The sequence below is a fragment of the Odocoileus virginianus genome, chromosome 5 (genome assembly GCF_023699985.2).
Source record: "Odocoileus virginianus isolate 20LAN1187 ecotype Illinois chromosome 5, Ovbor_1.2, whole genome shotgun sequence".
Taxonomy (NCBI): Eukaryota; Metazoa; Chordata; class Mammalia; order Artiodactyla; family Cervidae; genus Odocoileus; species Odocoileus virginianus.
The window spans coordinates 76,973,716-76,984,628 of NC_069678.1; the positions used below are offsets into that span (position 1 = coordinate 76,973,716).

General features: G+C 41.2%; 1 protein-coding gene across 1 annotated transcript in view; it reads right to left on the reverse strand.

Moving 5' to 3' along the window:
- Positions 1-1,750, reverse strand: part of ELAVL4 (ELAV like RNA binding protein 4) — a 156,281-nt gene extending 154,531 nt beyond the window's left edge. The window contains exon 1 of the mRNA XM_020907223.2: positions 1,674-1,750. Within this exon, the coding sequence (XP_020762882.1) occupies positions 1,674-1,691 (18 nt within the window). The 5' untranslated portion in view covers positions 1,692-1,750. The remainder of the gene's footprint in view (positions 1-1,673) is intronic.
- Between the last annotated feature and the right edge of the window lie 9,163 nt (positions 1,751-10,913).

Below are 10,913 nucleotides of genomic sequence, written 5' to 3' on the forward strand. Positions count from 1 at the left end.
ACCCAAGTACCTTATCTTATAAGCAAGCAAAGGTTTCAGAAGCTAATACTAATGATAACTAAAGAGGATTACTTACAAGTTTCTTAACTAAAAACCTGCATATAAATCCCTCATGTATTTCTAAGGTAGTTAGGAGAGGGTGAAAATCCTCTATATAGGTGGTGGGTCACAACCTCATCAGCCCCAAGGAATGGGTTAGTGCTTCAGAAAATGAACAGAAGGAATCCAACCATTCACTCTACCCAAAAACCACCAGGAGATGACTTTGTAGCACTGCACTGTCACTTTATCAGGGAAGCGCGGAGGCAAACAGCTGGATTGAACCTTTTGATTCCTCATTACATTAATTTTATTCAGTGTTTTAACTCAACCCACTCACATTTACAAAACACTTCACACAGACTACTTCTCTCATGAATGGAGCTCCATTCACGTTTCACTTAAAACATCAAACTTATTCTGAAATGACTGAGGTTAAAGCCTGTTCAGTGTCAGTTTGCAAGTATTATAAAATAATGAAAAACTAGGCTCACAAATGCAGGAAAGTAATATGAGACAGCCTCTTCAAGGGGTTCTACTAAAATAAAGCAGCTAGGTAAGGGGTACAAGAAGGCTTTCAGGAACCCACAGGGATCATGACAAAATGTGTTGTGGAGTGGGTATGTGAGGGAATACCCTGAGGGAAGATTTATGAGAATTACCACCCTTGAGCAGTACTGGCTAACCCCTGGGGAGTCAATATGACTCATTTTCCCCCAAACCTGGAGTTGTTTTTGAGAAGTCCCTCTGGGAAGTTTCCCTGTGGTCTCCCCAAATCCCTGAACATATGTTGGGGGATGGGAGGTTTTCTCTCTTTTAGAAACGAATTGTCTCCCCCGAGTTCAAGACTTCAAGACCTGTGTTTACTAAATCCTAAACGTTTGACAACCCCAGCCCAAAGAGAGGCAACGATTACAACACACAAATATATCTTACGCAACATCTGATCCTCCCTTTTCCCTCTGCTAAACAAGGGGACTGCTGAGTGCAACAGACGCACCCTCTGAATTTCATGTAATAGAAACATCCCAAGCCCCAGGTCGACGACGGGCTGTAATCGGGGAAATGCATCGGAGGGTGCTGCTTCTAGACAATTAGCGGGAGTCACACAGACTGAGGGGTCCCCCTGAGGATCCGTGCTCGCTCGCTCATCACCCTAGGGCCCCGCTCGCTCGAAGCAGCCCGGACTTTTTGGCGCCACCAGCTAGTTCAGCAAAGCCACTCCGAGGACAGCTCGGGAAAGACGCAGAAGGGAGTGGCGCGCGCGGGGCAGCGGCATCTCAGCCAGGCTGGGTTGACTGTGACGCGGGGCGGGGTGCGCGGCAACCCAACTTTCGGCTGTCTCCCCAGAGGCGGGGGAAGTCTCTGGTGGCCGGCGAGGGAATGACCAGGAGCCCATAGGGAACAGAGCAGCCACATGGGCGCGAAGAGGACCGCCAGAAGTCCGCGAGCTAGGGGCACGTGGGGGCGGCTCCTGCCTTCAAGGGTCCCTTCTCCCATCTCTGAGAGTCGGGGTGGCGGGACTGGGCGCCTGGAGCGACCGAGTCACGGCCACGTGGCCGCGCGGCCGCTGTGGCCCGTGACAGCGGGTGGGCGGGGCGCCCGGGACTGGGGCCCGCCCGAGGAGCGGCTACCTGGTTCTTGAGGCGCATCTTCTCTGCGGCGCTATCCAGCCGAAGGCGGCGGAGGCTGGGCTGGACCGGGCTGGACTGGGCTGGGCTGGGCGCGGCGGGCGGGAGGATGTCCGCGGAGGCGCACAGCGCTCGCTCGCCCGGCGCTGCGCTGTCGCTTCGCCAATGCAGTCGCTGCTGCCACCCCCACCGCCGGCTCCAGGGGGAGCCTTGCGCAGGAGGTGGCGGAACCGACCCTGGCGCCTAGCTCCGGACTTAGCATCGAGTTTATGCTTAAAAAGTTAAACGAATGAATCTCTTCACCAATACTGCCTACCGGTGCTTAAATTTTAAATGAGTTAGCTATTTTTTGGCGGGGGGGCGGGGGGGGGGCGGGCAGATTAAGTCCACCAGCAGCAGCAACTGACCAATGTTTTGACCAAATACCGTGTTGGGCTCCAAGGATTTACAAACGCGACCAATTTGGAACACTTAGATGAAATTTTAGCCTTTACCTCGAGGCTCAGATGGTAAAGAATCTGCCTGCAATGTAGGAGACAAGATTGGATCTCTGAATCAGGAAGTTCCCTGAAGGAGGACATTGCAACTCCAGTATTCTTGTCTGGCGAATCTATGAACAGAATAGGGGAGGAGGTGGGGTGGGATTCGAGGTGGGGAAGCGGAGGCGGCTCGGCTCGGGGGCGGGGCCTACAGTCCGTAGGGTCGCAAAGAGTCAGACGCGACTGAGTGACTAACACTAGGTTAAATCTTATGCTTTAGGTAAAGGTGCACTAGAAAAGTGTGGATGTACTTTTGACGGAGTGTGGACACATTAACTGCATCCTTCAAACCATGTTTGACCAGTTGACTGGTGTCTAAGATACATCCAAAGTGAGCAGTAGAGACAATGATTAACATTACTAAATCCCAAACAAAAATGACCAAGACTTTTGTGCATTATGATTTCAGCTATGTTTGTTGGCTTCAGTGACTTGAGAGAGCAGAGTTACTCTGTGGCCTCTTAAACCACAGTAGTCTTTTGAGTATTACAGTGTTGGTATGGTGCTGGATAAATCTGATAGTTAAAAACGGGAAAGATTGCTTAAAAAATGGTCTTCTCAAGCCCTCCAGACCTTTGTGAAACTTCCCCTCCAAGAGCCCAGAAACTCAGACTCGGTTAGGTTGTTGAGAATGCCCATTACTGCCTAAAGGAAATCTACTTTGATTCAAAATACAGGAAATAGAAGCATGAGTAGGACAAGACTTTCTGGGTTGAAGGAAATATTACCACAGTAGGGTTAGAATGGAAATACTAAAGGATCATCTTATCCGATGTTCTTTACAGGTGATAACACTGACGTCCACGTCACAAGGGAATCAGGAGGGAAAGCTGTAAAAGTTCTTCTAATCCCCGTTCTACTATTTTATTTTACAATTCTCAGAATTTTCACATTTTCTGTTTTTAGGACTTGATCCATTCAAACCTTCAAATAGACCCAAATAAAGTGACTGCCTAAGTAGTAGAAGGACTTGGAATGACAAATGAAACAAATTTGATGTTATTTTCATTATAATGATAGCTGTTAGTTATTAGGAACTTATGTGCACTTTCCATGGATTATCTCATTTAATCCAAGTTTTAAATGGTTTCATTCTTAGTGCAGCCTTAATATGGAATTATCCCTGATGTCTGTAAGAGCTGTTTCCCACAGTCTCCTTTGACTGTGTAATACAAAAGAGTTTTGTTCCTGTGAAGATGGGGATATACCAACTCAAAATTCTAACTCGTATTCTTTGACCCAGTAGTTTCACTTTTATAAATTTGCTTTAAGAAGTAATCAGTAATATGTACAAAGACTTGGCTGTATGATTATTTACTGTAGCATTCTTCGAAATATGGAATAAAGTGGAAATAGTCTTTAATGGTCAACAAAGAGAACTGATCATCCATACAATGGAATATTCTGCAAACATAAAGAATGATACAGTTGATGAATATTTATCAACATGAGAAGATGTTCACAATACATTTCAAACTGAGAAAAGGAGGCCACAAAATTGTATCCTGTTTTTGAAAGAGTAGCAATGGTTATTTTGGAGTGATTTTTATTTCTCCCTCTTTTGCTTGTCTGTATTTTTTTTAAATGTCAATGGTAAATACTTATTGTTTTGGAATTAGAACAAATTTTGTGATTCATTAAACAAAATTATTATCAAAGTACCTACAATGAGCAAGACAATGTAGGAAATGCCAGCAGGCAAGAATTCAGTTCAGTTTAGCACAGTAAAGAACACTGTCGTAACCACTGAAGTTAAGGTATTAACCAGACACAGTTTCCAAATAAGCTCTGCCCTTTTTAAAGTATGTCATCTTGAATAGGTTACGTGGTTTTTCTAAGTCTAAAAACAGCAATGACAATAATAACTAACATTAATGAGAGTTTACTTTGTGCTAGACACTGTGTTATGCACTCTGTTTACAATCTCATCCCCACATCAACTGACAAGGAAGTTGAGGCTCAAACTGAGGCGAGTTAAACAAACTGAGTCTACACAGATAGATAAATACATCATAGTGTGGTGGTGAGGGTTAAATGCAACAAGTACTTAAAGCACTTAGCTTAATACACTGGCAGATACGCATATATGTGTATACACACACGTGTGTGTGTGTGTGTGTGTATACACTCAATGCCAGTTGTTGTTTTTTTAAAATAATTTAGGCACAACCGTTGAAGCAAGTTCTGTTCTTTATAACAATTTTAATGCTCAAATCCAGGGAATCTACTTGGGTTATACTATGGTGGGTAAGATCATGGGATCTAAAACCTATCTTGGTTTGAATCCAAGCTCTACCACTTACAAGCTCTATGATCCTGGTTATGTTACTTAACTCTTCTTGTGCCTCAGTTTTCTCATTTGTGAGATGGCCATAACATTAGAACTGACTTCTTGGGGGTTCTGAGTATTAACTGAGTTAACAGAAAGCAATAAGGATAGTATGTGGTATATTTAGAATTTTTAAATAATTATACATTTTACAAATTGCAAGTTTTTTTACACTAATATAAAGATCTTAGTGCATATTCCTTATATTGATATCTGAACATATTATTGTTTAATGCCAAAAGATTATGTAAATGCAAAATGTGTCAGAATTCATAGTAGGAATCGGTCTTCATTTAAAAGAAACCCATGTGGCATTTACATGCACTTATATTACTAAAACAGAAGTCAAACTCAGAAACAAGATATACAAAAAAATAGCAATTCTTCCAGTCTTAACTTTTCTAAAAACAGTTCAGCCATGGATTCTTCAAACAAAAGAATCTGGCATATTTAGGACTTTACTTGGTCATGCATTTTGTTTATTATAATTAGATATTTGATCTATTCTCTGGATTTATGAAGTCTTTTGAAAATAATTGAAAAATTTCACACAAAGATAAAAGATAAAGCATCTTCAATTTTGTAATCAAATATGTTAAGGTAATACTGCTTATGAAAAATTCATAAAAAGAGCAAATCATCATAGTATTAAGAACCATGCTACAGGAAAAAAACTATTTGTCATCAATTAAAAATATAGTTTAGGCTAAACTATATACATATGTACATATATACATTTAATTAAAGGTAATATATTCATATTAATTTTTATCAGCATAGTATTGTTTTAGAATTATGTTCAATTCTCCAAAGTAAATGATAATTTATATTCCTTCCCAATACCCCATAAATGGAATCTGTGATAATTTTACAGTTACAAGTCAACTGTGTCTCTAGGATAGTCAACTTGGATGTAACAAAACAATTAGTAAGAGCTTGGAAACTTACTTTCTTGCTCTGAAAGACAATTCCTGTATTAATGGCAATATTATTTTTCTTTAGAAGTCCTGAATCTTCACACAAAGGCATTACAAGCTCATTGTGCACCTTAATTATACGGGCACCTGTGTTTCTTTGTTTATCTGATTGGTCAGTCCTGAGGATTTGATTTGTCACACTCCTCCCCTGTCCCGCCCTATTTCTCTCTTAATGAGAACAACTTAGCAATACCATCTGCACAACCTCCAAGCCCCAAATAATGACTGGGGAGGAATACAGGTATTAGTTATGATGGAGGAGCACTTGTTGCTGAATCTTCGTGTAAAGGGCTAAAATTCAGGGTTAGTAAGTATAAACTTGAGGGGGATATGTTAATTTTAAAACATAGCGTGAAACCCCATCCCTACCCTTCCACCCCCACCCCCTTCTCCCCCGCCACTCCAATCCTCCCCCTTTTCTCCCTGGGGAGGCCGTGTGATATTAGATAGAGTCAGACTAATCCCTCCACCATCATTTAAGAGCCCTGTGATCTTTGGCAAGTGCCTTTACCTCTCTGAGCCTCAGTTTCTATATAATAGATTTAATAGTGCTTACCGCATAGGTTTTGAAGATTATTTTTTATGGTAATGGAAAAATGTGTAAAGTAACCAGTTAATAACAAGTTGCTTCTCTTTCCTCTTTCCCTTTTGCATTGGGAATATTCAAAAAAGTCTCCAACTATACACATTTGTAGGAGAAAAGGCATGTGTGAAAGTATGGATATTTGGGGATTTGACATAAGATAGAAATGCATCTGTTGTCTTCATCATCAACATCTCCTGAAAGGGAATGAAAGAACTCTATTCATTAAACAAGTATGCATTAAGCACCTTCTAGGTCTAGGCGTCCTGCTAACCATGTGCAATAGAGTTGTCTTCTGTCTTCGAGAAGATCTCAACCTTAGGGGATAGTAAATAAGGAAATGACAGACTGACAATTCAATATAACACAGTATGTGTGTGTGTTCAGTCACTTACTTGTGTCTGACTCTTTGTGACCCCCCAGTATAACAAGTTCTAAAGTAGAGAGAAGCACTGGGGACTGTGAAAGTTTAGAACAGGAGCATCCAAGGCAGCCTCTCCAAGGGTAGAAGGGGAAGGGAGGGTCTGGGAAGATTCCCGGGGAAAAAGTGATTCTAGAATTGATTTCTGAAGAACAAGCAGGAGTTGGAAGGTGAAAGACTGAACATCAAAGCTTGATAGAGATACCTGTCAAAAAAGACATAGCTGTGAAGTAAATGATGTATTCCATTGTCAGAATGAGGCTACATTGTAGTATTATGAATATAACAGAATTTGTGCATTCTCTGATGTTTCATCACAGGAGATTTTAATGGGGACAATGAACAAGTGCTGTTTTTGAGTAAGCCCGTGAGCATATGTTCAGAAACATTTGATTAAAGCTTTTGCTCTAACAGTTTTTAACTATTCTTAGTTGCTCCTTAACAGTTGAAGTTTGCACTTAATAGATTAGATGATTAATTGCTTATTAGTAGAAAATAACTCAGGCAATCACAAGTTACAGGAAATGGTAAGAAAAAGAATCTTCAGTCTTCACATAGGTTTTCATGCTGAAAAGAACCTTAGAGACCATTGATATCATCCTCATTTTACTGGCAAGAAAAGTCAAGTCTAGGGAAGCTCAGAGATATGCTCAAGTTCTCACAGCTGATGAGATGCAGAGCCAGGAATAGAACCCAGTTCCCTGGGCTCCCTGCCCATTGCTCTCATCAGTGACTGTGGTTGCCACTTACTGGACATTTCCAGTGTGTTAACATGATAATGAAAATCTCTTAAGTCTTATTTTATTGACATTTCTAATCTAATTTGAATTCTTTCAGAGTGAAACAGAGAATTAGTTCTTGTTGTGTGGGTATCAGTGAATGAAGAAATTGTGTTCACATAGATCTTGTTTCATTAGCTGGTTAATGTATTTCTTTCAAAGCTAACTTTTTTAAGCTTTATATACATCTTTCAGATATTGTTTCTAAGATTTTCCTTGAGGAGTTTGATTTAATTTGGTTTGAGTTGACAAATATTTATTGAGTCCTTGTGATAGGAAAAGCAAATCTTACTTTTCTATTGTATTTCCTTTGGATGTCAGGCTTCGTGAGAGGCTGTGCCATGTCAGGAAAGAGCACAGGCTTGGGAATCAAACAGGCTTTGGTTCAAATCCTAGCTCCACAAGTGTCTCATGGATCTTGGAAGGTTACCTACTTCCCATATCTGTGAAATGAGGGTATGAAATAAATCTACTTTATAAGGTTGTTCTATGGATTAAAATGAACAGAACAAGTAAATGGAATCCATTTTATTCATGGTCATTTGTCCTGCAGATTACTCACATTTCTTAAGCCGAGCAGCATTCTGTTAAAGGTTATTTTTATGAAGTGTGGCAGATTGTATTTTCCGAATGTGGCTACAACAATATCTCCCTACCCACCTTCTCTTTTGCAATGTGACCTTACTACTCTCTCACCACGAGGGGAATCTAATCCTCTTTCTCTTGAATCTTGGTCACTCTTGGTGACTCTGGGTCACACCATCCACTGTCCCCTTCTTCCAGTTGATAGGAATGCAGAAGCCATGGTGGGAACAGAGATATAAGGTGGTAGGACAACAAAGCAGAAAAGCTCCTGGAACCCTGATGATTATATGTTGTCATAGCAGCCAGGACTACACATCCAGACTTTTACATGACAGAGGAATGAACTTGTATCTCATTTAGGCCATTTATTTTGGACCTTCCTGTCACAGCAAACCTACTAATATGCTAACCTACACAACTGGAGATACTAAAATAAGTCTGAAGTGACTAGCATAGAGCAGGTGCTCATCAGTAGGTAGATAGCACATTTAAAACACTAAAACCAGCTATTGCCCTCCAAGATACAATCCCACCTTTCTGGGTGATGTTTATATTAATACTTGGTTCATTGACCTGCTCCACACAGCATTCCCTCCTATCTATGCCCGCCTAGTCACCAACAGACAGTAATAGTCTTTTTAGTCACTTAATCCCACTATCCTTGAAATCCTCATCACCAATGACTCACTTTCTCTCCATTTCAGCCACCCAGCTTCACAAGAAACTCAAGGCTTCATCATGGCACTAAATGACTCCAACTCTAAGTTCTAGAATTCTGCCGTTTTTCTCTCTGATTCCAGCTCTTGGTTGCCTCTCTTATTCTCTCACTGCTACCAATCCAGTTTTCATCCTCATCCTATCCTATATGCCAATCTGATTTCCTTGCTGGCATTTCTATTGAGAATGGGCCACACAGTCAGCATTTTCCCTGCCACCGTAGAGTCCCACTCACCCCCTTCATCATCTGCCATTCCCACCTGGTCAGCCTTAGCCCAGACTGGTCCAAGTGGACCTCCACTGGACTCCCACAGTCCCACTATCACAAACTGGTGTCACTTTGCTTTATCAGTTCGTGAGTCTGTCTCCCCATTAGACTATGAGCTTTTTGAGGTTAGCAACTGAACTTATTCGTCTACATGCATGCTAAGTCACTCCAGTCATGCCCAACTCTTTGCAACCCTATGGACTGTAGCCCGCCAGGCTCCTCTGTCCATGGGGGCTCTCCAGGCAAGAATACTGGAGTGGGTTGCCATGCCCTCCTCCAGGGGATCTTTACCAATCCAGGGATTAAACCTGCCTCTCTTGTATCTCCTGCATTGGCAGGCAGGTTCTTTACCACCAGCACCATCTGGGAAGCTCACACTTATTTGTCTATGTAACTACAATTCACAGCAAAAACATGTCTGCTATTTGGAATGTCCCAGGTCTTCCCACCTCCATGCCTTTGTTTATTTCATTCCCCCTTGGGAATATTTCCTCCCACTGCCTCCTTCTAACATCAGACAAATCCTGTAAGGTTTATTTCAGATGCCACTTCCAAGAAGTTTTTCCTGATATGTTCCCTCCCTAAAGCTGCTAAGCATTTCACCTGTATTTCTTTGCAGGCACTTTGATTTTGTAATCAACTCATTTACTGTATTCGCTCAGTGAGATACTGCCCGCTTCACTCAGGGCTCTCATGTGCTTCTTATTAATACCCAATCATCCTGATTTTGCAGATAAGGTAACTGAAACTTCTTAAGGGTGATTTTGCCCCAGGTCACACAGCTAGAAAGTGATAGGACCATGACTCATTCCAAGGCCGGTGTTCTCACGCTGTGTTGCTCCACATCTGCTTTGGGCTTTTGTCCCCTGTGTAAATATCTTGTCTCTCTTCGTGAGTTCTTTGTGGGCAAGGGCTGTCTCTCACCTTTGCATTTCTTCTAACATCTAGCCCAGCCTCTTGCATTTAGTGAATGACACAAAATATACAGAAAATAAAATACTGATTCAGGGACCCTCAGAAAACACCTGCAAGGCAGCGTGCAGACCCCTCCCTCCAAGCCCATATCCCTCTTGCTGACTCAAGGGGCCTGGCAGCCAATGGGCTCACACCCAACCATTCGAGGAGCAGGTGCTAATTCAAACAACCTCATTAACAATCTGTGGGGCTCCTGGACTAATTACAGCAGGGTTTAAACTATGTCTATTTCCCACAATTCAACAGCTTCTGTTTTTAACCCATAATGGTAGGATCTAGAGGAGAAAGAGTGAACAAGATCTAGTTCTCTCCCATGCCACCCTTTGCCCCCCACAATGTTCCAGAGGAAAAGAATCTGTTAAAAATAAAGAAAATATATTAAATCAGCTACATAAAATGTGATTTATATCGCACCATTTCCTTGGCCATGCAAACATTAGACTTTAAAAAATCATGGCAAATCTAAAAACAAAGAAAATATATCAAGCCATCTTAGTGATAGAATAATCACCCTTTTCCCCAGGGGTGTAGTTCCCATGATACTTCAGAAATTCCAAACATTCCTTCTCTCCTAAACATCACTCTTCTACCAGGAAGTGAGGTGCAAACCCCATAAGGTTCTATGTGGTTTTGTTTAGTGTTTGTTTCCCCACTTCACTTAAAGCTGGAACTCAATTATTTCTTATGAATCCAGCTCTTGGCAGAATGCTTAGCACGAACTACTGATAGTGTATGTTTGTTGAATGAATAATCTAGTTCAGTGTTATTTAAACTTTTAAAAAACTGTGCAAGTTGAAGACTATAATTTTCATAATCTCTCTGCTTATCTCCCTCTGAAACAAAATTTTATGAAAAAAATACTTACCTTTTCTACTTGCAATGCACTGTGGTGTTTTCTATCCAATGCCATACCATCCTATTATGTTATTTCTTTTAAATTCTCGCTGTGACTTACTAAATTGGTTTATAAAAACAATAAGGTACTCCATAATGAATCAGCATTATTTTGGACTATATATAGGGATTATATTTTATTTTGTTCATAGGTTATTTTATTTACCATCTCCATG